At 50.5% G+C, this 27,503-nt stretch overlaps 1 protein-coding gene across 1 annotated transcript in view; it reads right to left on the bottom strand.

Annotated features, from left to right (window-relative positions):
* LOC147886702 (ARM repeat superfamily protein) overlaps positions 1-27,503 on the bottom strand; it is a 296,797-nt gene that overhangs the window by 8,310 nt on the left and 260,984 nt on the right. Inside the window, exons 40-41 of the mRNA XM_087395638.1 lie at positions 11,764-11,882; positions 11,427-11,631 (exon numbers count right to left, since the gene is read on the bottom strand). Of these exons, the coding sequence (XP_087251764.1) occupies positions 11,427-11,631; positions 11,764-11,882 (324 nt within the window). The remainder of the gene's footprint in view (positions 1-11,426; positions 11,632-11,763; positions 11,883-27,503) is intronic.

Consider the following 27,503-nt stretch of genomic DNA (forward strand, 5'->3'; position numbering starts at 1 on the left):
CCCTCTCCTCCTCTCCCCAGCCTCTTCCCAGTCAGCCCCAGGCCACCCCCCATCTGCACCCCATTCCTCCCGACCCACAGCTTTAGCACCCTCCTCGTCCTCCTCAGTCTTCTCCCCCTCCTTCTCAGCCCCAGTTCCAGATGCATCCCCATCCCCCCCCCCCGCCTCTTTCAGCTCTCCCGCAGAGCTAGTTGCACCGACGGTTCCTCAGCCGAGGGCAGCCCCCGCTCCCCCTCCTCCTCCTCCGCTAGTCGCCCCTGAGGAATCTGAGTTGCCTATTCCCCAGCCTCCTCCCCCTCCCCCTCCGCTGGCAGGACACCCTGAGTCTACACTTTCACCGGAGCAGGCTTCTCTGTCCGTCAGTGGCAGACTCTGACGGGCCTCAGCTTAAGGAGAGAGAGCTCCCCCGCGACTTTTACAGATCTGGCCCCTGGGACTACTTGGATGTGGCCGACCTCGGGACTTTCCCTGCTTGCCTCGACATCAGTATCTTCCTGCTCCGCAAAGGGGCGGATGGAAAGATAGCCGCCTTGGCCCCCAGGGATGGCCCTAGCTTTGCTTTCACGTTCCTTAGCGACGGCACCGAGACCTGGACAGACGACTCGGTCTGGGAGGCTCTCAGGGAGCAGACACATGCTCAGGTTTGCTCCTGGATAGGCCCGTCCGGTGGGCAGCTTCTCGAGACTCAGTGGTCCGAGGGTGACGTGCGCCTGCGGTGGCGTTGCGCCGACAAACGCTTCAGACTGATTGTGATCCTCAGGCCCCCCCTGTCTTGGCCCCTCCCCCAAGATGTCAGAGCCTGGACCCCTCAGAAACTCCGCGCTTTCTACGGCATGTCCACCTCAGAGATCTCGAGCTGGCTCGAGAAAGCTTTTGTTCATGGTACCAAAGGCCTCTCGCCTTTGCTGAAGGTGTTGAAGGACGCGCAGGATGACCCCGCCTCCCCCTCCAAACCTTCCCATAAGCGTCAGCGCCTCCACTCCGAAATGTCAGCTTCTTCTTCGACTTCGACCGCGAGCAGACAGTTGTTCGCAGCCTCCCAGTCCTCACCATGAGCCTACACCTCGTTTCCTGGACTGTGAACGGGTTTCACTCTTCTGGAACCCGTGGTCCTAGGAAGCTCATTTTGAGACAGGAACTTCAGCCAGCAGTGATTGGTCGTTTGGATGTACTGCTCCAGGAGCACAAGCTTTCTGCGGCTCACTCCCGTAGATGCGGGAAGATTCTCCCTGGACGTTCTCACACTTATTGGGAGCCCTCGATCGGCGCACTGGGGAGGAGTGGTGGTGTCTGTACCTCCGTGGGCGAGCAGCTAGCCCAGGGAGTTTTCGGTCATGGCACGCTGATACCAGGCCGTGCCCTTTGGGTAGGCCTGGAACTGGAGGGATCCAGAGTTGGAGTCCTCAACATTTATGCTCCCACAGATCTCCGTTGTAGAGCCACCTTCTGGAGGACACTTACAGGGATTCTCCCAGACATGGATTCCTAGATTGTTGGAGGTGACTTCAACAATCTGGAGACCTTGGAGGACCAGCAGGGCAGAGGACCGGAGTTTATAGGTATGTCTCAGGTAGAGCAGTCAGCTTGGGACTCTTTTATCTTTGCGACAGGAGGAAGGGACAGTTGGCGAGACCCGTCCTTCCGACGTTGGCACGGGAGCTTGGACTTCTCGTGGGGCTTCCGCAGGGAAGGAGGTAGACTCCTGGAGAGGCTGGATAGATTTTATGTTAGTGATTGGGCCATCGGCAGAGGCGGTCAGGCGGGTATAGTTCCAGGGACGACACTGTCCGACCATGCGCCTGTGTACTTATCATTAGATTCCGCAGCTCAGACCCTTCCCCCCCGCTCATGCCGGATTCCTGACTCCATTTTCTCGAGGGAGGATGTGCGCAGCAGTATTTGCAGTCTTTGGGACAGAGACTGGGGCGAGTGCGTGGATCTGGTTGGCTCGGTGGCACAGGCTTTGCAGGAGTCCAGCCAGATCTGCCAACTCGCAGCCCTACAGGTTCGACAGGATTGGTGGGGCAGAGAGAGAGCTCTGCGGAGTGACCTCGCCTCCATTCAACGACTCCAGCAGGCTTCCCCGGGCTCGGAGGAGCTTCGGATCCAGGCCCTTCGAGCCAGAGCCCTTCTGGAGGAGACACTCCAGCGTCGCTCAGAGTTTTCCTATCACGCCTCTCTCTCCTTCTGGGCCCGGAAGGGTGACCGGATGTGCAGGGAGTTCTTCAGGACGCATGGCCAGAGAGCTGCAGGTGATCAGCTTCGGAGTCTCAGGACAGTGGATGGACACATCGTTACGGATCCGGGGGAGGTCTTGGGGTTGGCCACTGACTTCTACAGGACCCTTTTCCAGCAGGAGCCGCTTGCCCCTCGTACTCGACGTGCCCGAGAGGAGGTGTGGAGGCACACTCCATCCCTGGTCCAGCCTAGCATGCAGGCGACGTTGGCACCGTTCACCACGGATGAGATGCTGGAGGCCTTGATGGCCATCGATGGACAGAAATGCCCAGGTGAGGATGGGCTATCCCAGGCATTCTTCACCTCCTTCTGGGACCAGATCCATCAGCCCCTCCTTGCAGCTCTGCAGAGGATTTTCAGCAGCGGTCATATGCCAGAGAGCCTTTCCTCGGGACTGATTTGCCTCATCCCGAAGGAAGGAGATACACAGGAGATCCGTTAGTGGCGCCCGATCACTCTCCTTACCACTGCCTACAAAATCCTCGCCAAGATGATCAGCGCCAGAGTTCGGCCTCTACTCCCAGACCTCATCCATGACACTCAGACAGGCTTTGTCCAGGATCGCAGTATCCTGGATAATGTCTTCACCTTTTCAGAGGCGGCGGAGTGGGCTCAGCACAGCGGATCACACCTTGCCATTCTACTTCTCGACTTTGAGAAGGCCTACGATCGAGTGGACTGGTCCTTTTTGGAGGGGACTCTGGAGCGGCTAGGTTTCCCAGCAGGTTGGATTCAGGGTATCTCAGCTTTGTACAGGACAGCTTCTAGCAGGGTCATCATTGGAGGCAGGATGGGTGAGCGTTTTAGCTTGGAGAGATCAGTGCGTCAGGGCTGCCCCCTTGCTCCTTACCTATTTCTCTTCTTCGCCGAGGCTATGACTTACTACCTTCAGGCGAGGTCTACAGGGATCAGGGGTGTTCGCCTTCCACTCCGGGAGGACACGGAGCTTTTGGACTCGGAGTACGCGGATGATACAGCCCTGTATGTCTAGGACGATGAGAGGATGCTGGAGAGGGTGCGGATGGCCCTGGAGGTCTTCTGCTCGGCCGCTGGTGCGAAAATCAACTGGAACAAATCAGTTGGTTTTCTCACAGACCTCGGGGCGTGTTCTCAGTGGGGGAGGTTTTTGGGTTTCAGAGGGATCCCACGGGGATAGACAGCTAGATACCTTGGTAGGTTGGCCTGAACATCACGCCAGCTCAGCAGTTTCTCCCGGTGCTAGACTCCATCCGACGGAAGCTGGCTTTCTGGAGCACTGCTAAGCTTTCCCTTGCAGGTCGTGCCCTGGTAGTTAACCAGGTCCTCCTAGCCACAGCTTGGTATGTGGCTTCCTGTTGGTGTTTCTCGAGATCCAGCGTGGCACAGCTCAGGAGGCTGGTTCGGAACTTCCTTTGGTCCGGGGAGGATGGCCTCAGAGATACCAGAGCCAGGGTTGCTTGGCAGACAGTCATTCTTCCGCAGGCTGAGGGTGGCCTGGGGGTCATCGATCCAGAGCTTCAGAGTCAGGCCTTGTTAGGCAAGCTTGTCATCCGCGGTTTGACCCCGGGGGGGGCAGACGTGGAAGATGCTACTTCAACAGGGGGTCGGTTCCTGTGTCCCGCGCTGAGGTGGAGAGTGGCTACCGTCCCTCAGGTGGATCTTCACTTCCGCCCCGCTCACTCAGCCCCGTTCCCCACTCGTTCGTAGCCTCCTCATGGTTTGGAGGCGGCTCCGCCTCAGTCTCATTCAGTCCCCTCCTAGCTGTCAGGAGGAGATCGATCGCCAGCCGCTTATCTGGAACGGTCAGGTCAGAGATGCCGAGGGCCTTCAGTTGGGGGAGAGATCACATATCAGGTGGGATGGTTGGATGAGGGGGCCAGCCCGGTCCCTTCGAGTTTGGAGGGACACGTACAGACATCTGGAGACGGCTGATCTTGCAGACGCAGCTGGAGGTGCACGTGGAGCAGCCCAGGCGAGACGCACGGAGATCGACGGCGCGATCCCAACTGATTGGTTAGTTCCACTTGAGCCTCAGATCCTCATGCCTGGTGACGACCACTGGCTGGGACAGTTCACCCCCCGTGGCATCCCACTGGTGGTCGCAGGACGTTTGGATGACTCCTCTATTTCCTTCTTGCCGGTTATGGGGGATGGACAACTCAGGAGAGAGGATGCGCTCATCGACCCCCTACTCCCATGGCAGAGGGTTCGGGTCGTAGGCCTTTTGGGGAAGGTCTGGCGTACCGATCCTAGCATCGAGCAGGATCAGATGCAGCTTTGGCGTCTCTGGCTCTGGGAGGGGCGGGCCTTGTCAGAGCTTGATTGGGACCCAGGAGAGTGGTGGTGGCCAGAGATTGTGACAGGACAAGGGCCGACCTCCTCCTTCGCCTACAGCACGACTCTGGGCAGGCGAGTTCTTGGGAGGATGCAGAGCCGCCCCCCCACCCAGCGGCCCAGCTGGTATGCACAGGGTATTTCCAGGTTCTTTTTGCAGGCCTTCTGGAAGGCCTTGTGGGAGAGCTGGCGGCCGCGGAAGATCTCCTACTTCCTGTGGCTTCTTGCCCACAAAGGTCTTCCAGTGGGGAGCTGGTTGCGGCAGATAGGCCAGGACGGATGCTGTCAGATTTGCCATGAGGATGAGGAGTCACCAAAACACTGCCTGTGGAGCTGCACTCGCGCCCAGGAAGTGTGGAGGTGGACTTTCGGGATTCTTACTCGCGCAGCACCGGAGCTAGGATTGATCACGTGGGGCGCGTTCTGTTGGTGCAGCACCGCTCCTGGTCTTCATCACTTATTCGAGGCATGCCAGCAGGACCCCACTTTCCTTATCACACAGGGGACGTGGGGGCCGCTCGAGGGTATCCCGCAGCACCTAGCAGAGGCTGATACACGAGTTCAGGAGAGGCAGCCAGTCTGGGAGATTATTAGCAGCATTGCAGGGTGGCACATCTGGACCTCGCGCTGCGCGCAGATCCTCGGTGGCACCTCCTTATCGACTGCCCAGATCATGACGGAGATTTGGAGCGAGATTATTCATACCCTCAGAGGCCAGTGGGACCAGATTCAGGGAGATTCCCGGGCCGGCCGGGAGAAGCGGAGACGCTTCCTCCGGGCTTGGGACACACAGGGCCTCTTCTTCGAGCAGACTTCGCAGGGCCTTCGGTGGCACTACTCACCACCCCGATGGCTGTTCATTCACACTCGCCTTATCCCTCCGTGAGAGTATGATTTATTTTGTTACCTTTTAGGGCTGTGTCCGATTTGTGAACGCAGCCCGTCAGCTACAAGCTGACCTTTTGTATCTTGTTCTCGAAGTAATATAATTAGCACTGTTTTTTCGGCAACAAGGGGACCCTTAGATGGTTGCTCGGTTTTGAGTGGGCTAACAAAGACACCCTTGGATTTGCCAGCCATTGGATCATATCCTCTACACTCTCTAGCATATGGATTTCAAATATCCTTCCAATTGAGGACCACACCAATACCTCATCAAATGGAATAGCCTACCCGATAATGAGAGATGTTGGCAGCAAGAACAGCAGCGAGGTGCTCATTTTGAACAGTCACTGGTTGTATTTTGAGGATTTGTTGTGATAAAGAGAAAGGTTGCACTGTTAGTGTGGTTAGGATTCATATGCTGGTCTTTGAGAAGGTAGTCCACACGAATCCCATTCTACACTTTTGTTGCTACACTTTGATATGATTCAACTCTAAAATGATTCAACTCAGATCAACACACGCTTCAGCTCTCCTCTCCTAACTGTGTAACTTCCTCACCTATGTCTACTCAAGCCCTTCAGTCTTCTCTCTCACACCCCCTTTTGATTCTCCAAAAATTCCCTTACCCTTGGCTCACACTGTGTCTATAGTTTACATGATGATAGCGTTAGAAGTGCAGTGGAAAACAGAAATGGAGGGAGGGAGAGAGGGAGAGGGAGAGAGAGAGAGAGAGAGAGAGAGAGAAAGAGAGAGAGAGATTAACGTCCACGGAAGGCCTCGCGGGCCTTTGGGACAAAGTGCAAAACACACCAAAAAGGGAAAAGAACTCATAAAAGCCACAAAGGGCTGGAGCACAGGGTGCGCTAAGACCCTTGCTGACTAAAGAAAGAAAGATAAATTTTATTAGAGTCTTGGGAAGACCGATGGGTCTATGAGACTGAAAGAAAACCTGATACAAATCATAGTAAGGGTGGAGCTACTGAAACGAGCATCATCACCCATGCTGAATCCTAAGTCTATTCATACATAATCAAATACATCTGGATGTAACAATGAAAAGAAAAGGACTGAAGCAGAGCGGAATCCTCCGTATGTCATGTTGCCCTGGTTGGTGCATATCCGGTGATGGGATGCTGGCGCCCGTCAAGGGGTGCCATGTGTCTCCGTCTCCTGGACGAGGCTCGACGCAAGACCAGAGCCACCATAACTCCCGTGGGACGTATCCCGGGTCTAAACAATGATGGGAGGTCCCCCAGAGTGATCTGTGTGTCCCCTCGATGTCTCGTGTGTCATGCTGCGATCGTCGGGTCGGGGTCTCTGTCAAGTCTGCCGCTAGAGACTGGACGATCAATGTCACTCGATGGGAAGAACTCTGTGATCCTACTCTAAGAGATGTCTGATGATGTGGCCAAGCCCCGTCGCCTGAGTGAGTACTCTCTGTGTCAGACCCCCTCGTGAATGAAAGCCGCGAGGCATCTCTGATCTGGGTAGGCGAGGAATCTGGAAAGGAGCCCGGAGCCGCGTCTCTGAAGGGGCAGTGGTAGTGACCTTGGCTCTCGTAGTACACTGGGCACCTGAAAATAAAATGCTCCTCCGACTCCACCTCCCGACAGTCGCACAATATGCATAAGCAATGCTCCCTAGGAATCCCCTTTGCTCTGCCGCTCTATATGCGGAGGCGGTGTGATGATACCCCAAACTGTCCGATGGAGATCCGTAGTGGGTGAGGCATATGAAGCTCAGTGCACCCCGGTGGTGTAATGAATCCCTCCTCCGAAATACGAAGACATTAATCTCTGTAGAAACTCAACTTCACTGGAAGTTCCCTCGGCTCCAACCAGGTCCTAAAGGTGTGTAGCTACAAGAGATCCTCTCGAATGACCTGCAGGATAAACAAAAAGCCTGCAGTGCATCTAGGTGTTGCTAGAGCCCCTCGGGTGTGGACGACAAGAGTGCCACGTCATCTGCATAAAGAAACATCCTAATGATGATCCCGGCAAGTGAGCAACCAGTCCCTCCGAATGCCCCCATGAAAGTCTCAAGCTCATCGATGTAGAGGCCAAACAGGGTCGGTGATAAGGGACAACCCTGTTTGACCCCTATGGTACTCAATCTCATCTGTCCAACCTGCGCCTATCCGAACTCGGCCTGAGATTCTCTTATAAAGTGCCATGACTGCCCAAATGATCTCCTAATCAAATCCCAGTGTTTGTAGGCGTGTGATGAGACGAGCTCAAGGTACTCTGTCAAAGGCTTTGCGGAAATCCACAAAGCAGCAATATACCCTCTCCTTCTGTGATCTGGCCTCCTCAATGACATTCTTGAGTGTGAGTATGTGATCCATAGTCCCAAGGTCTCGCCTGAAACCGACCTGACCCTCTACTCTGAGCCCTCTCATCTCTGCGAATAGGCTGACCGACGCATCCAATACAGCTGCATAGATCTTGGACATCACATGTCCAATCATGATAGTTACTCGGGTCCATGGGATCCCACGCCTTGTGGATGGGAGTGATGGTGTTGAGTGTTCAAGTGCGGGGCAAGCTAAGGCAAATAGCGTCATTGAATAGCTTTGCTAAGATCGGGGCTAACGTGTCGATCCCATATGCGATAAACTCAGTGCATAGCCCCTCGTGATCCTTAGCTCGGCCATTGTGCATTTTCAATGTCGCGTCCTTGACTCCCCCTCTGGTGAACAACGTGCAAGTGGTGGGGCGAGGTGTGTATATGAGATCTGGAGTGGGCTGGTGTGGGACATCATAAAGATGGTGTGCATACGTGTGCCAGACTCTCGTGTCGATGAGGGGTGATGGAGACCTACGCTCAAGGAATCTCCGCCAAAAATCCTTAGAGTTGTTGCTGTATAAGATGTGTAGCAACTCCTCATTTCGACGAAGAAATGCTTGCTTCTTCCGACGTACGAGACGTCGGTACTTGCGTACCATGTCTGCTGTGTTCGGGAGGTGACATCTGGTTTTAAGTCGGAGCTGTCGGCGATAAGCCTTACACTCTGCATCGTACCAATTGTTGCAGGGTACAGAACCAAGAGGTGGTGGTCCAATGGATCGTGTGGTATGGGGAAAGATTTGGAGGGTAGCCTCGTGGAGTATGCGACTAATCACGGCAGTACGGTCCTCTATGAGTGGTATGTGATCGATGTAGGTTAGGAGTCTGTCTAGGGGGTGTCGTGCTTCCTATGTGGTGTGTGTGGTGTGGCTAAGCGTGGGGTGGCAATAGTGAATAATAGGTATGTGTGATCAGCTCCTGGAGGGAGTGGTGCTACGGTGAAGTTGGTGATACATGAAGTGAAGGTAGGGGATCCCATGATGTAATCTACTACACTAGTGCCCCCCCCATGGGGATCCCGGGGGGGGGGGGTTTGAGCGAGGGGTAGCGGGGGGGTAGCAGAGGGATAGTAGCGAGGGGGTAGCGGAGGGGGTAGCAGCAAGGGGGTAGCAAGGAGGTAGCAAGGGGTAGCGAGGGGGTAGCGGGGGGTAGCAGCGAGGAGGTAGCAGGGGGATAGTGAGGGGTAGCGAGGGGGTAGCGGGGGGGTAGCGGAGGGGGAGGGGGTAGCGAGGGGTAGCAGAGAAGGGGTAGCGAGGGGGGTAGCGAGGGGTAGCGGGGGGGTAGCAAAGAGGGGGTAGCTCAATAGCTCAATAGGCAAATCAAGTACAAAATATATCATGTGCTGTCTGAGGTAGGCTGAGACTGGAGCTGTAACTCAAAATCCAAAACCTGGCACCGTGGTGGCACGCCTATGAGCAGTGAAAATGTCTCGGATCTGCGTCTGTAGAGCGGTGGCGGGGGAGGACGTGGTCTCTATCTCTGAACTCCCTGAGCTATGTTCAGAGTGATCCCTCGTCTCGGGCAAGAAAGCTGCGGTGCTCTGGTCGCTCTCCTCTCACCTCAATAGAGGGTGCTTTGGTCGCTCTCCCTGTCGCACGTGGCCTCTGCACCACTCTCTTGAAATCCAGACTGCTCGCATATCGGCTAGCTCCTCTTCATCCATCCCACTGTGTCCTGGAACTGACTCAAAGATATAGAAGTCTGTGATAGACCCTTCTAGCCGCTCAAATGTCCTCCACTCTGCTGTCGGTAGATCACAACCCTAGAAGGGTGCTGTGCACATGGCAATCGGTTGCACTAGTGTATCAAAGAGCCACCACTTCGTCGGAGGATCCTGAAAGTGCCTCTAGAAGTACTCTCTCTCCAATCCTGCCAAAGCACTCTGTCCCCGTGTGAGTCGAGCATGGGCTGCATGTAGTGAAATGGGTTACGCTGAAGACTGCTCCCAAATATGTGTAGGACTGCACTGTCTCCACTGGCTCTTCTCAATAGGTGAAACTGAGTCCACGGAGCACTGTGTGTGAGGTGTTGAAGACTATCACCTTGGTCTTCCCAAGGTTGACTATCAGGTCTCTTTCTTTGCAAAACACTTCTAGGGCGTCCAGATGTCTCTGCAGCCCCTCCGCTAAAGATGAGATGAGGGCTATGTCATCAGCGTATAAGCAATATCTGTATCATAAGATCGGCCACCAGTGGTGATCCTTCGCCTCCTAGGCAGCTTATGAAAGAAGTGATCTCATCAATGTAAAGCCCAAAAAGGATCGGTGAGAGGGAGCAACCCTGCTTCACTCCGATCGCACTCTCAACCCAATCCGATAGACCACCTGGGGCGCGAACTCTGCCTCTGACTAACTCATATAGGCTCATCACTCCCCATATCAGTGTCTGCATCTCCTGTAATCTCCTGATCATGCGGGATCGTGGGACAATATCAAATGCCTTCCGAAAGTCTACAAAGCATGTGTAGACCTTCTGGTGTCAAGATCTCGCCTCCTCGATGATAGCCCTCAGAGTGAAGATGTGATCCAGGGTAGAATGTTGTCTCCGGAAGCCTGCTTGTCCTCGTGCCCGCTGCCCCCTAGCCTCTGTATGACTGCTGAGCTTGCTCTCTAAAACTGATCTATAGGGCCGACTCACTGCCCTATGAGAGACGATTCGGCTGCTACAGGACCGACCCCCCTCGGCCCTCTATAAGAGGCTGCTCAAGGCCTCACAAGGGCTGACCCCCCACTTGCCTATAGGGCCGAATAGCAGGCCTCCAAGGGAGCCAACTGGCCTGATCTCCTCTATGACCTATAAGGGCTTCTCACACAGCCATGAGGGGCTGAACTCCTGCCCTGTATAGGACTCCACCTGAACGACTCCACCTGCAAGGCTGCACAAGAGCCACACAGGGGCTGGGCCCCTGCCTATGAGCCTGACCAGCAGGCCTAGGTGGCCGATCAGCAGGTCTGCCAACCTCTGCCCCTAACAAGGGCCCATAGGGCTGGGGCTGCAGCACACGAAGATGGCCACACAGGTCCTACACCTGTCCTGCCCTGTATGCCTCACAAGTGAGGCCAGAAGGACCTCTCTCTCCTATTCTACCCTCACGGGAGGCGGGCACACCCACAACAAGGCCCTGTCTCTGGACTAGCCTAACCTCATGGGGAGCGTCTCACTAAGATGACATCAGGAGATGTTGACCTCCAACAGACAAATGTAATCCTAGTGCTGTTTAAATATGGACGCTCCCATAGATGATAGTACAATTGGTTTCCTATACGGATCTCGAAGATTGATATAATTATAAGACTTTAGACACTATTTCGGAAAATTTGCTCATCTTATACACTATTCATTTTACTGACTTGTAAGCGTCCATGGACAAGATACCTTTGAGGCTCTGGGTATACATCTCGACCTATGGTGAGAAAACTTGCATCAAGGTCAAATGATACATGAGCTATACATAAACTCTATCGCTTTACATCTCATGTAAGTGAGAGCTACATTCTATATTTTCAAAAGGCTAAGTCCCAAACACTTCAAAATGTACAGGCAAGTTCCACAAACCATGATTTATTAAAGAAGCTTCAGATGTACAAATCAAACTCATCAATTCACACCCCTTGGAAAGTTGCTTTGCAGGTGTGGTTTAGTACCTTGAAATAACCAACCCACAGAGAGGTCCATAAAGGTATCCAAGATGAGCTCGTGACCCACAACAGCATTGAGCTTGGAAAACATCAGAGGAGAGAGCAGCCAAGTTTCTCTCTGCTATGATTTGAGGATTCAATGTCAGCCTTGCAAGTTCTTTGAGCACGAAAATCACCTCATCAATTCTGATTGCTGGCAAAGATACTTCACCTGTTTATGTCTGTCATCTCATCAGAACAAATCGACAAATGTTCACAGCACAAGCTCACAATAACTAGCCCAGATAAATCACACATGGTAAGAAACATGGGATTAAAACATTAGAATTAACATATCACATACCCTGATCATTCTCATCTCGAGAGAATTGGCCAAGTATAAAGTCGCAGCGAGAGAGCAGGACTGGAGTGGCTATTTTGCTGACAGTTAGTGAGGACAATGTGTCACCAGATACATCACATCTGCATGTATGCCAGTAAGATCAGCTGGATAGCTTGTAAACACATGATAGGATTTATCTTTACAATTATCAATGCTGAAAGCACATGATCAAATCCCAACCCAAGATGCACACAAGATTAACTATTACCTCAGGAATTCTGGGAAGAGCCACCTTCAAGACAGAGTTTACAGAGTAGGTAAGTATGCATGAGGTCAATGGCTTATTCATTTCAAATAGAGCCGACTAGAACAGAGCTCTGCATTCCTAATGAAAATTTGGGAACTGTTTAATGCAATGTCACCTATTTGTTCAAGTCGTATAAAAGTCTTTTGGAATGTCAAATATTGGTTGAAGGAAAACCTTCATGAGGGTATTACTTTTTTTTTTGGGCAAAAAGGAGACTTCTATTAAGTAAGAAAGAAACTTGCTAGAGCAAGCTCTGTGCGGAAATACAACATGCTAAGCATGTAATGAATACACCTCAGAGGAATGAGGTAGAAAGAAACCAAGGCTGAGGCTGAAAATGCCAAGTCAACCCTGTAGAAGTCTCAGCAAAAAAGGGAGAGTCTCTCCAATCTCTGAGAAAAGTAACTCTCCTGGAGGAGGCTGCTCGAGATGATCCCTGCATGGTCGCCCAAATGGCCATCAGAGTGTGTACCGTATCTGTCCAAAAACTGGCCAAGATCTGAGAAGGGTGAACTTGAGAACCCTCCAGAGCCTCAGTACATCTGGCTCTCCAAATGTGCCATGCTGCAATGCTAGCTAAGATCTCCCATGGAGAGTCAACTGAGGAACGAGCAGCTCTGAAGAGAGTGGCCGGAACATCCTCTAGAGAGCACGACTCCACAAGATGTCGTCGGATGTGAAGAGCCCAAGAGGAGTCAAGTCTCTCAAAGAAGACCTGGGGCCCTGAAAGAGTGAGCCAAGCCACTGATCCCCAGGTCATGAAGAAGGGTAGGCGAACAAAAGTGCTGAAAAGTCTTGCAATACCCTTCCATATGATTCTCGCCTGTCTGCAATCCCAAAGGCAGTGCTGTATTGTCTTCAAAGCAAAAAGGCAACAAGGGCAAGAAGGGTCAGCTCCGAACCTAGATCTCTATTGGTTCACTACTATCCCACCATGAATAGAAAGCCAAAAGAAGAGAGTGATTTTTCTATTCCGATGGGATTTCCAGAGCCTTTGCCAAAAACAATTCTGCGAGTCAGCAGAAATCTGAAAGTTCTCCCAATGATGAGCTCTGGTAGGCCTCCAACCCCTATAGCTGAGCTGAAATTTCCTGGCATTACTGACCGTGTAACGAAAGAAGGGAATGCCCTTCTCTCCGTGCCCTTCATCTATCCATTCCCATTTCCCTGGGTCCCACTGCAAAAACTTAATTGGGACACCTCCGTAGAGCCACAGCCTCCATGAGCCCAAGGCGATGAGAAGCGGGTCAGGATCCAAGTACCACTGTGAGAGAGAGCCATGCTCCATGAAGCCCACTATCCTGACTGGTTGAAACGGTACCTCCAACAAGATATCATCTGTGGATCTGGACAGCCTGCCCCCCGAAGAAACATCAAAGACTATCCTCATGAGTGTCACGAAAAGCAATCACTTGTAAAGGAACTCCCAATCTAGAAAAAGCCCCCATCCACGTGGAGCAAGTAATAGGCATATCATCTGTGTCCACCCAATCCAAGGGCAAGGTTGCATCAATCTGTTGGACTCTCCTTGTACTCCCTCTGAGATTAAGAACCAACTGGGCCTATCGATCTGCAGGAAGCTTTCTGAAGGCTTTCCATGCTCCCACAGTAGATGCAAGGCCCCTCTCCCATCTTGGCCACTGCATGTAAGGAGAAACTCCAAGTGGTCTGCCATGTTCATCCAAAATACTGTCGTTCCACATGATAGGCTGCCTTTCAATCTCTTCACGGGTGGAAGGGGGAATCTTGCGAAGAGTACTCCTGAAGCTGGCCCATGCTTTCAGGATAGCAACCATAAGAGGGAAAGATGGAGATCTGAGGTGGGCTGTGGTGAAAACCCATCTGGTACTGTGTGTCCAATCCTCTCCAGAGGTGGGCGTGCGACACTGTATGCATTTGATAAAGAAATCCTTCCAAGACTCTTGCCCTGGCATAAGTCCTCTCACAACGACCTTGCAGAGTAGGGCTCTGCACTGTAGATCCGGATCGATGATATTCAAACCCCCTTCTCTTGTAGGAAGAATCAAGGTCTCCTAAGCCACCCTGGTTGTAACATCAGTTGTGCCATCTAGACCACTCCATAAAAAGTTTCGTAGGGGCCTCTTAAGCTGATTGATACAATCCCTAGAGTGGCACCAACAAGAGCATACAAACCATGCTGTGGCTAGAAGAACCTGGTTAACCACCACTACCCTAGAATCCAAGTCAAGTTTGGCTGAGCTCCAGAAAAGGAGCTTTCTTCTGATACTCTTCAACACTGGAGCAAACTGTGAAGGAGAGATGCCCACCCCAACCTAGCGGCCCAAATATCTGACGGAGACGCCTCTCTGTACCCAAGTGAAGCCAATATCATTACCCCAATCCGGGGTGTCATCATCGCAAATCCAGAAACCATTGGATTAATGCCAATTAATGTGTGTACCTGCAGCCGTGCAAAATAAATCCAAGGCTGTCTGGAAGGAAGTGAGTTTCCTGGGGGAGGCATCCAAAAAAATAGCCGTGTCATCTGCCAACTCATTATCTAGGAGCTCTTCTTCCCGGCAGATAGGAGGCCTCAGCCCATAAATATCAGCTTGAGATCTAAGGTAGATACTCATAGCCTCCGCCACAAACAGAAAAAGAAAAGGGGCAAGAGGACATCCCTGGCGTACTAATCTGGAAATCTGAAATCTGTCCCCTCTTCCCCCCCCCAATGAGCACCAGTGTATGGGCTGATTTGTAGAGAGAGCACACTTCTCTAATCCATGCATCTGAAAAACCAAAGCGAGATAGAGTACCCTCTAAAAAATCCCAAACCATACATCTCATCCTTCACCAATACAGGCATACACTGCCAAATAACCTCTCTGGCATCATCTATGGCCTGTGTGCCCGGATCTGCAGTAAGAAGGGATGCAAAAAATTCTGAGGCTATACGCATGACGGCATCCAGATATGACTGTAAAACCCCGTCTGAGTCAACAAGCTGCGAGACACTATCTCTACTATGTCTGGGCCCATGAGTAGAGAAGAAGTGTTTGTTGACCCTGCCACCCATCTGAATCCAAAATGATTCCCGTGCATGAAAGGCATACTCTGCTCTCTGATCCAACAATGTTTGCATATGAGCCCTTGCTGCAACAAGGCGCTCCTGAATCCAAGCATCAGTGGGCCTCTTCTGCTCTTCCCTCTGAAGGGACGCTAACTACTGGCGTATACCAATCTCACGTCTAAGAATCTCACGTCTCTTGGACTCAGCGACTGTATGATAATAGTCACTAGTTCCGGATATGGCTGTAGCTACCTGAGATGGGTGGACAACTCCACCCTGTATGTGAGAAACCCAAATTTGTAAAATATCCTCTATGAGGCTCTCCTCTACACAAAAAGCATATGGAATCCTGACACTGGCAGAGCGTCCTATCCGATGAGGCTCAAAAATCTGCAATACCACTGGAAAATGATATGAGGTGGAAACCTTAGTAGAAATGCATACAGATCCACCTCTGTCAAGTGCCCAATTATCTACATAAAATCTGTCAATACGTGCATGGATGGGCATATGTAATCCCTGTTCAACCAAGAGTACACGAGTGACTGTGGCATAACATGAAAGGCATCATCAAACCAAGTGTTCCTGCCATTGTACTGAAAGAGAAAGGCATCCCAGGCTGCCCTCTCCAAAGAGTGAATTCCACCCTGTCTGCCTTCCTTTTTGTCTGATGGCAATTCAACCATGTTGAAATTACCAATGATCCAAGAATCTGCAATGGGGGCCCAAGAGAGTAGTTCCTTCCAAAAGGAGATCCTCTCCCCTCTGTTGTTGGGGGCATAAAGATTGAGAAGACCAATCTTACACCCTCCAACCAAAATAATGATCCATTGAGCTCTAGAGGGGAAGATAATACCATGACCAGCAACCAAGGGGAGAATAGAAGGAGAGACCGAAATGCAAGTACCTCCCCTTGTGCCCATAGCAGGCGACCAGAAGGTATGTCTTGAGAGCAGTTTGCCAGACTTAGCGCAATCACTGGCATCCAACTTGTGTTCCTGGATAAAAAGGATATCATTCGCACCTCCAGTGACACCTGGATGAAGCTGATTCAGGATCGGCTGCCTACGGCGACAGTGTGAAACTCCGCCTAGGCCCTGTATGTTCCAGCTGACTATCCTCATCGATGGGAGGATGCTAGATGGAAAGGCTTACCCGACCTAGTAGAGGAGACCAGCTTCCCCTGGGCCGAAACACTCCTGCTGAGGGCAGGAAACTCAATAGGTGAAAGGATCCCCACACCTGTTGAGGGGAAGGCCCTATCAAAAGGAATCCCAATGACCGGGACCCCTAAGGTGGAGGGCACAAACAACTCCTCATCCATGAAAGTCGCCGAATCTGCCAGTGTCGAAAAAGAATTCCTGAGAAGCAAGTCTGGCCGAGGAGTGCAAAGAAGACCTGCACTCATGGAAGATGGATGAGAAGGACCTGCCAGGCCTCTATCAGCAGAACTGAAGCTGGGGGCTGAGGAGGCCTGTGGCGGGGCTGAAGAGGGATCTGGAGTCCTCATCTGTGCATGCACTCCCTCGATCGTCCTGACTGTGGCAGGAACACTCTGTGGGGAAGCCTCATGCGTCGTAGATAACGTCCGAATTCGTCGAAGGCCCGTATGGGATCTCCGTCAAGATAGTCCACGCCAAACGATACGTAGGCCAATTGTCCGTCATCACCACGTTGCACCAACAGTCAGTCCGTCGATTTGGCGCTGAGGTCGTTCGACGATTCCACTTCCATCTCCTTCGTAGCCTCGGCTCTGATACCAATTGTCAGACACTCTGATCTAATTCTCTACTTCGTATCACGGGAGTAGCACCATCTCTATCCTCCCAGCCACATCTCGTTGAGGCTGACAAGCAAGCTGAGATCTTTGTTCCAAATTCACGTGAATAATAATCTTCTCTTCTCTCTCTAGCCTCAACAAGCCCCAATTCCCTAGATAGATCTAGATGCCACATGTCATCCATATAGGGCCTTGCTAATGTAACATTCCACCCCTCTCTTGGGATGCATTAATTCCTTTGCCCCTAGGCACAATCATTGCACTAGGCCCTTGGCCTTAGATCTACCTAGTCTGGTGCTATCAGACCTCACCTAGGACCTTGACATTCAATCCCTCCCGATCATTTACATAAAGCGCAAACACATATATTACAGAGATAGATCCTTTAAGGGAAATGTCGACTGATTCTTCCAATGTCATGCTACCTCGGCTACAGCGTAACAGGAGAAGGCAGCGATGGAGAGGGCAGCGAGGGGGGGAAGGGAGAGAAGCTGCGAGGGAGGGGAGAGGGCAGCGAGGGAGGGGAGAGGGCAGCAAAGGAGGGCTGCCAGGCAGGGGAGAGGGCAGCGAGGGGGGGAGGGAGAGGGCAGTGAAGGAGAGGGCAGCAAGGGGGGGAAGGGAGAGGGGGGGCTAGCGAGGAGGAGGGTGAGGGAGGGGCAGCAGCTTCACGGGGAGGAGCATGAGGGTATTACTGAAACCTGCCTCTACCCAATCTAAACAGAGCTTTGTGAACAAATAATTAGTAATTAATTGGTCTCTCTCCTTTTGGCAGGGGCAGACTAAAGGAAGACACTAAAAACCAACATTGATCAGGCGAGCAACCAACCCAAGAAGGAGTGCCAGGATCGAGTAGGAAAACATAGCTCATCAATTTGAACGACTATGGAGCTCCAGTCCTTATCCCGATTCCCATGCAAAGGACGTTGAACCACAGAAGGGTATTGGCTGGAACTTCCTTGGCACCTCCAGCTTGAACAACAAGAAAGTGCATACGTTTGTCAAGAAGGAGACTTTCTGGGTGCAGATTTTCCATCAAGGACAAGAGCTCATAGAGAACATGCAAGCAAAATGGTTGGACCTTCCTAGCAGGCTCGATCATTTTTGGAAGGAGCAGAGAGCACCTCATTTGGAGAAGTCCTTCCATGAACTCTAGAATGCCATGAAGTACTGCAGAGACAAAGGAACAGCCACAACTTGAACTCTGCTCTAAGAGACTGGTTTGTAGGTGTCCATCTTTCATCACTTTGAAATTATCTAAGAACTCTCTTTTCCAGAAGTATGAGCTAACAATACTGTTGGTACTTGATATATGAATTCCTCATTGGTTCAGTCCAATGTGTTCCCATACACTCCAACCATTATTGGGCCATGGACATGGCAAGAGGAGAGTATATATCCTCTCTTGGAGAGAGAAGCACATCTCTCAATGGGAGCATAATACATGTCCATGGTGGTTGGACTACCCATGAGGGACCAATGGATAAAACTCTTCTGGACAGGTATGTGATATGTAGGTGGCTTATTTGAGATTATGTTAACTAATTAGACAGGTACGTGATCTGTAAGTGGCATATTTAATACAATATCAGGTTGTTGGAGTTTTCTTAGCTTAGAAATCTAATTTGTGGCTTTAGTTTTTGAGAATGTCCAAGAGGTTCATTGCAATCCCTCCATGAATAGAAAGGCAAAAGAAAAGAGTGAAATCTCTATTCTTGAGATTTCCAAAGTCTCTTCCAGAAAACCCTCTGCAAGTCTGGAGATATCTGAAAATTCTCCCAACCTTTGCAACTGAGCTAGAATCTCCTGGCATTAGTGACAGTGTAACGAAAGAGGAGGCTCTTCCCTCCGTGCTTCTCATCGATCCACTCCCACTCCCCGGGGTCCCACTGTAAGAACTTTATGGGGACACCCCCATATTGCCCATGAACCCAGGGCAATAAGAAGTGGGTAAGAATCAAGGTACCACGGTGAGTCAGAACCATGCTCCACAAAACCTAAGATCCTCACAGGCTGAAAAGGAGACTCCAGCAAAATGTCATCTGTGGATTTTGGATAGCCTGCCTCCTGAGTGGACATCAAAGACAAGGGCATCGTCACTTGCACGTCGAAGGGCAATAACTTCCTCGTTGCATGTCGGCAATGGAGTCCATCTGGCATTGCTTATGAAATTGCAGACAGACGAGGATAGTATGGAGCGGGGTTGCCAGGATTTTCAGTACTTTTCTACCCTCTCCATGCTTCATGACTTGAGGCTCAGTTGCTTGGCTTACTCTTATGGGGCCTCTCTTCATGGGCTTTCTCGATCCGACGACACATAGTCGAGTCATGCTCTTTGGATATTGTTCTTGCGTCCCCTTTCAGAGCTGTGCATGCTTTTGTGGATTCCTCCTGGGAGATACTGGCTAGCATTTTAGCATGGCACATTTGGAGAGCCAAATGCACGGAGGCTATGGATGGATCTCAAGTTCACCTTGCTCACACTTTGGCCAGTATTTGGACAGATACTATTCATACTCTGATGGCCAGAACAAATACTATTCATACTCTGATGGCCATTTGGGGTACCATGCAGGGTTCATCTCGGGCAGCCACTACCAGGAGGACTATCTTCCTTTAGAGAATGGAGGGGTTCTCCCTTCTCAGAGTTTTGTGCAAGGATGAGGTGGCTTTTTCAGACTCCACCATAGATTTTTTCTAGCTCTTTTTGAGGGGCCTTTTTCTCTCATGCTTCGCATGATGTATTTACGCTTCTGAGCTTATGCTTGTGGGTTTCCTTCATACTTAGTAGAGGTCTTTTTATTGGAAAAAAAAAAGAATGTCCAAGAGGAATTGGAGCATGAGAAAATGCAAGAAGAACCCCATTCTTTCAGCTGCTCTACAATTTCAATTGGAACCAAAAGGGACTTGTTCCGGTTACAAAATAAAAATTACACATATTGTGTCAATCATGGTTTGGCATAGAGAGGTATGTATGGGAAGTATGTAAGCACCAGATTGAATGTGTAGGTGTTTGAGACATACGGTCCTTTTAAAGCAGCAATACACATGGATGGAGTCTTTTTGCTATAGGTAACAACACTTAAACTCATGGAAATGACACTCCTTCAAAGAGGATGGAACTATCAGACACCCAAGCTATATGGATGTACACATCTCTCACATGACTATTCGTCAGAGCAGTACGAATCCCTAGAGAGAACATAATATACAGACTATGCTACAAAGAGGTAGACTCAGAGGAACACTACATGTGCAGACGCCCTGTATACTATCAGATCAGGAGGAGATATCATTGCTTGGTTTTGGCCCACTTAGCTAGCTGATGGAGTATCCTCATCAAGGATGCCTAGGCCTTTTCCTCCTTGAGCTACACCGACATAGAGAGAGGCTTCTTCAGGTGCAAAGTCAGAGAACATGTCACCAACTTTTGAGACCCACATCCACCTCCCCCTATATCATCTACCTCTCAACAAGGGATCATATTATAAAGAACATCGATGATCAAAGCTGCCAGAAGACTGTGACTACCCGAACACTTACCACCACTCCTCCATCAAGCCGAATCAGTCCATATCCAGACACCATAGAGTTATGGAAGAGAGACTACAGAGACTACACCAAGGGATAGTAGATGTGAGAGTCCTCCTCGCCCCATATATAGTGACTCCATAGTGAGATGCTAGGATTAGCTTTTCATTTCAGTTTTTGTTTTCCATGATACTCAAGACAAGGAATCGTTGTATACAGATTTGTCTCATAGGCTAATTTGGCCTTTCTGTAGACACTAATCCACAAGGAGATAGCAAGGTGGCAAAGAACTATTGGATAATCATGGTGAGTAGCCTAATGGCAAAGCTATATGGCATTATCCTTGAGCAAAAATCAGCAAATGGGTGGATGCACAAGGAGTCAAGGCACCACAAGAGCCCACACAAAGGGAGAGCACACGCCCTTGGAGGTCTATCAGATTGGATTGAGAGCACGGTCGGAGTGAAGGAAGGATGCCCTCTCTCTCAGACACTCTTGGGCTCTACATTGATGAGATCATGACTTCATTAATTGCCTAGGAGGGGAGGAATCCTTGCTTGCTGATCTGATGATATAGACACCGCTGTACGCACATGACAACCTCTTCAACAACAAGCCTACAAAGATATCTAAAGGCCCTAGGGGTGCTTTGCAAGGAGAGAGACCTGACGGTCAACCTTGGCAAGCTGCAAGAGTAAGGTTCAACACTTCACGAGCGATACTTCATCGACACAGCTTCACATACCAAGGAGAGCCAGTAGAGATTGTACAGACTACAGTCATACACCTATCTTGGGGCAGTCTTTGCAAAGCCAATCTTCACGATGACACATATGGCTAGAGCATGACTCAAATGAGGGCAGGGAGCTCTAGATCGATTAGACAGATAATGCTTCCAGGCACACTTTCAAGACCCCCGCCGATGAAGGGATGGCTTTTTGGTACACTAGTGAGACGGACAGCCATGTATGCAGCACCCTTCTGGGGGGGTGATCTAGGATGATTCGGAGTAACTCCTTGGCCCTCATCAGATCATACAGAAAAGTTCTCTATGGCACGGCTGCAATTTGATGCCGTTTTCAAGATAGTGACTACCTACACAAGGCATGGCCTTGCCTAGCTGGAGGCTACCGAGGTTGGCATTAGAGTCATCCAAATGACTAGCCGAGAGGGGGGATATCATAGCCTAGTATGCACACATATCCAAATGGTTTTGTAGTCAAGGTATTCAAATGGATCGCCTCCCCCTCTTTCAATACAGCTTGGATGCCCCATCCCTCTAGTTCCCACAAGATGAGATCAACCATATCCAATGGTTGAACCTACTCCACCTCTATACATCACGAACTTGGGGTGTGGACCAAGAGTTTCCCACCACGATTCAATGGGGAGATATGCGTGGCTAGGAGGCGGGGGACTAGGCCCCCCCGTACTCGGAGCTTCCTTTGACACATGCAGCCATGCACGGCGACTCTACATTACTCAACTCTGCTAAAAGCGTATTCTGTGTCCGAGTGGATATATTGCTCGATCATCTTATTCTTCAAGATGGTATACGCTTCGAGCCCATTTAATTTCACGCTATACAACAAATGCTAGAGCCTAAGAATCTAACTCAATTGCGTGCCTTTGTGGACTCTATCAATTTCTATACATGCTTTATTAAAGATTTTGCCAAGATTGCAGCTCCATTGTATGAGTTCACATAGAAAAATGCCAAGTTTGGATGGACCCCTGAACTGTCTATGGTTTTCCATGATTTAAAAAGTCAAACAGCGGCTACACCCATTTTGCAGAAAGCGAGATGGGATGTCATTTTCCATGTGCGTATGGATGGTTTTGATTATGCACTAGTTCTACTGCGACCACTTCCTGAGAGCATCAAAGGAGGGAGTAATTACCAGCCCCAATATTTGGAGGATAGATGGGTCACACATGCATTGAGGATTGCCATAGGACAAATGCGGGTCTCGTCTCACCAGCTCAGGATCGAGGCAAGGAGGCTTGTAGGCACACCTAGAGAGTAGTGGATTTGCATACTATGCACATTAGCAGAGGTGGAGACAGAGGAGCACTTTCTATGCACCTGCCATGCCTACTATGAGATCCGAGGATGGTACCACTGCTTCTTACAAGAGGGACATGGGTTTGGACCACTCGCTCGACTAATCTACTTCCATGACTAGGTCTGTGTTGGCCTGTTTTTTGAGAGATGCGGCGACACAGAGAGACTCTAGTACAGCAGATCAGATAGTAGGAGGTGGCAGTATCACAAGAGATTGATCAAGCACAAAGACACGTCAACGACTTCTATGCCTTTGAGTCAGCCCCAAGATAGATTGGGATGGAGGAGGAGATAGCTAACATGAGGACACCATGGATCAATGAAAAGAGACGGCGCAGAGCAGTGGAGCCAACAACACAGAGGATGGCTAGAGCACGCACGATAAAGGTCCAGCCCATCGCCGCTATACTCAGAGGAGCCCGTCCAACCCAAGGTGTAACCCTTGATATGGCCCCTAGATATAGAGATTACAAAGACCACGCCTCTCGCTGTAGCGTAGATACTTGACATTTTCGAGACTCAGCAAGGGCGTTAGCGGGCCCTGTTTCAGCCCATAGCGGCTTGTACGAGCTATTCTATTGATTGTACTTTGTCTCATAGGCCCACAAGGTGTCTTGAAGACGTTAACACTCTCTCTATGTCCCTCCCTCTCTCTCTCTCTCTCCCCACACAAGTAGAGTGGAACAAAAATGATATCAACTGTCTCCCAAACAAGAATGCAGGTACAAGTGTTTTTCAGAGCGAGGATAGGAAGAGCTAAGATTCTTCAATAGACAAACAAGTTGAAGGGCCCAAGGATTTGGATGTCCAAGGAACTCACTCGACTCGGCTGAAACAGAGGAATGTCAAGCTCAACAAATTGAAAGATGCACGTAAACTTGGAAAATGGGTAAAATGGGTTGTGTATCGAGATGGAATAGCTTTAATCAAATCCAAACCCAAAGATTCTCAGTCTCAAAATGAAGGCCGTTTTTATAGATTTAGTATGTAGAGGTGTGTTATAATAATCGAGCTGAGATGCCATGTGCACTCCTCGACTCTCTGGTTGATCCAGATGATGTAAAACATTTTGACATTTTGTCTTTTGTCCCATAGACCCGTGAGGCCTCCCGCGGAAATTAATATGACTTTCTTTCTCTAGCTTTGGACTTTAATTTTGTGTTTGTATGTTTGTATTTTTTAGTTTAATTCATTATAGTACTCACCAACGGGTCTTAGTGAGCCCTTTGCCTCAGCCCATAGTGGCTTGTATGAGCATGTGTCACTTTGATATTGTACTGTCTCATAGGCCCGCGAGGCCTCCCGCAAACATATTTAGGAGCAACTCTTCGCAAGACCCATTTTCACGATGACCCATGCAGCCCAGGCACAACTCATAGAGGGGCCAAGTGCTTTGGCTCGGCTAGAGAGACATTGCTTCCAAGCACACTTCCAGAACCCACAGACAAAGGACTGGCTCTTCGATACACTAGTGTGACCGACTGCCATGTATGCAAAATCCTTCTAGGGGAGTGATCTACTAAAGACAGAGTGAAAGAAAGCTGCGCGGCTATAGGTGATTATGGGGTCTAGGATGATTCCGAGTAAGCCTTCAGTTCCACGAGCAAAGTTCGCCATGACATCCCTACATGTTGATGCTATCTTTGAGACAGTGACATTCGTCCATAGAGTCTGGGTTACCTCGATGGAGACAACCAAGGCTGGCCCTGAAATCATCCATCCCAATGGCTTGCCACGCACGGTATTCAGATGGACAAGCTCCCCCCCTTTCAGTACAGCATGGAAGCACTCCTTGAGTCGCCACCATGAGATGAAATTAATCGTATCATACGGTTAGATCTCCTCTAACCCCATACATCTCGGACTTGGGGGGGGATCAATAGCTCCCCACCAAGTCCCAGTTCTATCGCGACCACTTCCTGAGAGTATCGGAGGAGGGATTCATCATCAGACCCCAAGATCCCGAGGACAAAGGAGTCTCGCATGCACTGAGGATCGCCATTGGACAGATGCATGTCTTATCTCATGAGCTCAGGATTGAGACAGGGAAGGCAGTGATAAATCTCACTTCTTTTGAAACCTTGGGACCGAATGAAAGCATCAAACTTCTGATACCATTCTCTAGGTGCTTGCTTAAGGCCATAGAGACTCTTTTTCAGCTTGTAAACAAAATTCTCTTTGCCCTTTTCTTCAAAGCCTTCCAGATGTACCATGTAGATTTCCTCATGCAAATGGCTATGCTATCATTACGCTCAACTCACGTGATCTACAAATCAAGCTTCTCTAACAACCTTACAAATTGAAAGGGACTAAGATATGGATAGTTGAGGAACTTACACGACCTCAACTGAAAAATAAGCCAACGGAATTAGCTAAGCTCAAGGCTGCTAGAAAGGATGGAAAATGGGCAATATATCGTGGAGGCATAGCAATCATTAAAGAGTTTAAATCTAAGCCAAAAGACTCTCAATATTAAACTAATGTATGGCTGATTTTGTTTTCCCAAGCTATAACGTAGGTACTCTAAATAATTGGAGCTGCTCTTTGCACTCTCTGGGAGCTACCATGTGCCTTCCCTAAGCAGATGTACTAGAGAGGTTTTTTTACTTCCATACACCTGTTGGTCTTCCGTGGACGTTAATAGACTTTCTTTCTGTCATGACAAGAGAGATGATTATTTAGTTAATTAATAGTCATTAGAACCTTATTATTGATAGGCACCAATTTGATGGTGCGGTTATATGTTTTGTATTTATGATCAATCAAGCGGTGTAAATAGTACCGCCAAAACTATGTAACATTGGCCAATGATTAGTACTAAAGATGTGCACACACGTGTCTAGGTCCCAGGGGCAATAGGAAAGGGAAAGGGTGCATTAGAGTGCATTGAATGGTAGGTGCATGGGTCATAGGATAAGGGTAGGTGTAAATGGGAAGATGGAACTTGAGTGATCTCCCTCCTTGCCCTCCCTCTCCCCACCCGAAGCCCTCCCTCCCCCGTCCCCTCTCCCCCATTCGCTGCCCCCCCGCCCCCTCCCTCCCCCTCCCCCTTTCTCCCCCGCCCTCCCTCTCCCGCTGCCCCCCCGCCCCCTCCTCCTCCCCCGCCCCTTCCCTCCCCTTCCCCCTCCCCCGCCCTCCCTCCCCCCCCCCCCCGCCGGCTGCCCCCTTCCCCCCCGCCCCCTCTTCCCCCCCCCCTCCTCCCTCCCCTCCCCCACCCCCTCCCTCCCCCGCCCCTTCCCCCACCCTTCCTCTAACCCCCCCGCCCCCTCCCTTCCTATCCTGCCCCCTCCCTTCCTCTCCCCCACCCACTTTCTTCCTCCCTTGCAGGTAGACAAGATCAGTGCAAGATTTGCAAGACCCTTAGGAACTTTGCTAGAGATTTTGCCCAAGGAAGAGAAAAAGACCCAAGAGGTCTTTCGGTGCGGCTCCTTCACGTACTACCCCGTCTGCACCTCCCCTGCGGCCTGTACCACGCACTCCAGGACTACCAGGAACAGCAAGGCGCCCTGCTTCCTGCACCCCAGGACCACCAGGGGCAGCACGGGGCCCAAAGCCTGCAGCACTCCCAATACCACGTTGGAGAGCGGTCAGAGTGGTTCCTTTACCTTAGGAGGAGACCCTTGATCCGGTTTAGACAGATGCCATCCAGACTTTAGAGGTGGATGTTGTTGCAGCCCCAGATACTACAGTTTCACATCAGGAGGGGACTTTAGATGCACCAGCCCCATTCATTTTCGTTTCTCATACAGCTGAGGGAGTGTTTGCACAGATTGACTTCGTGCATCAGAACGAGGAGCTACTGAACATTCTGTTCAGTAACAACTCTAAGGACTTCTGGCGGAGATTTCTAGAGGGACGGTTCCCCCCACTACTCAGTGACACTCAGGTGTGGTCGAGCCAAGGATCATGAGGGCCTATGCACAGAGTTTTTCACCTATGGTATCAAAACTCTAGCCCCCATCCTAGCAACGTTGTTCAATGAAGCTGTCTGCCACGGATTCCCCAGAGCCTGTACCCTGAACACTATCACACCCATCCACAAAGCAGGAGATCCCATGGATCCAGGGAATTATAGGACCATCATGATTGGACATGTTATGTCCAAGATCTATGCATCAGTGTTAGATGGTGAGGTCAGCACTCGCGCAGAGATACGAGGCCTCAGGGCATCTGGACAGGCCGGTTTCAGGACGGATCACTCGACTTACGATCACATTTTTACACTTCGAGGGATCATTGAGGAGGCCAGACACAGGAGACAGAGGGTAAACTGTTGCTTTGTGGATTTCCGCAAGGCATTCGACACTGTTCCTCGGACCCACCTTGTCAGACGCTTGCAGGAGTTAGGTTACGACTCGGAGGTTATATGGGCAGTAGTAGCTCTCTATGAGAGGGTGACGGGCCGGGTCAAGATTGGTACCAGCTGGACCACAGAGATCACGAGCACTATAGGGGTCAAACAAGGATGTCCCTTGTCACCGACTCTATTTGGCCTCTACATCGACGAGCTCGAGACCACCATCAGGACACTCGGAGGCGCAGGCTGCTCTCTTGCGGAGGCTGTCATCCAGATTCTCTTATACACAGACGATGTAGTACTACTATCCTCCTCTGCTACTGGTCTTCAGCGACACCTGGATGGACTTCAGATCTTCTGTGATACCCACGACTTGAAGGTCAACCTTGGGAAAACCAAGGTCATGATCTTCAACACCTCCCGACCCGATATGCACCGAGAGCAGTTCCTCTTCGCCGGCGACCCTGTTGAGATAGTCGACTCTCATACATACCTGGGCGTTGTATTCTCAGGCCCGATCTCCACGATGCGCCAGGCCATGCAGGCCAGGATCAACCGAGGCTATGCCACGCAGCACACAAGCTTCACAACGGCCAAGTCAAGGATCATGAGGGCCTATGCACAGAGTTTGTCGCCTATGGTATCAAAACTCTAGCCCCCATCTTGGCAATGTTGTTCAATGAAGCTATTTGCCACGGATTCCCCAGAGCCTGGACCCTGAACACTATCACACCCCTCCACAAAGCCGAAGAT

Source organism: Dipteris shenzhenensis, chromosome 24, assembly GCF_047967505.1.
Source record: "Dipteris shenzhenensis isolate YYH24624 ecotype China chromosome 24, Dip_SZ_1.0, whole genome shotgun sequence".
NCBI classification, from domain to species: Eukaryota; Viridiplantae; Streptophyta; class Polypodiopsida; order Gleicheniales; family Dipteridaceae; genus Dipteris; species Dipteris shenzhenensis.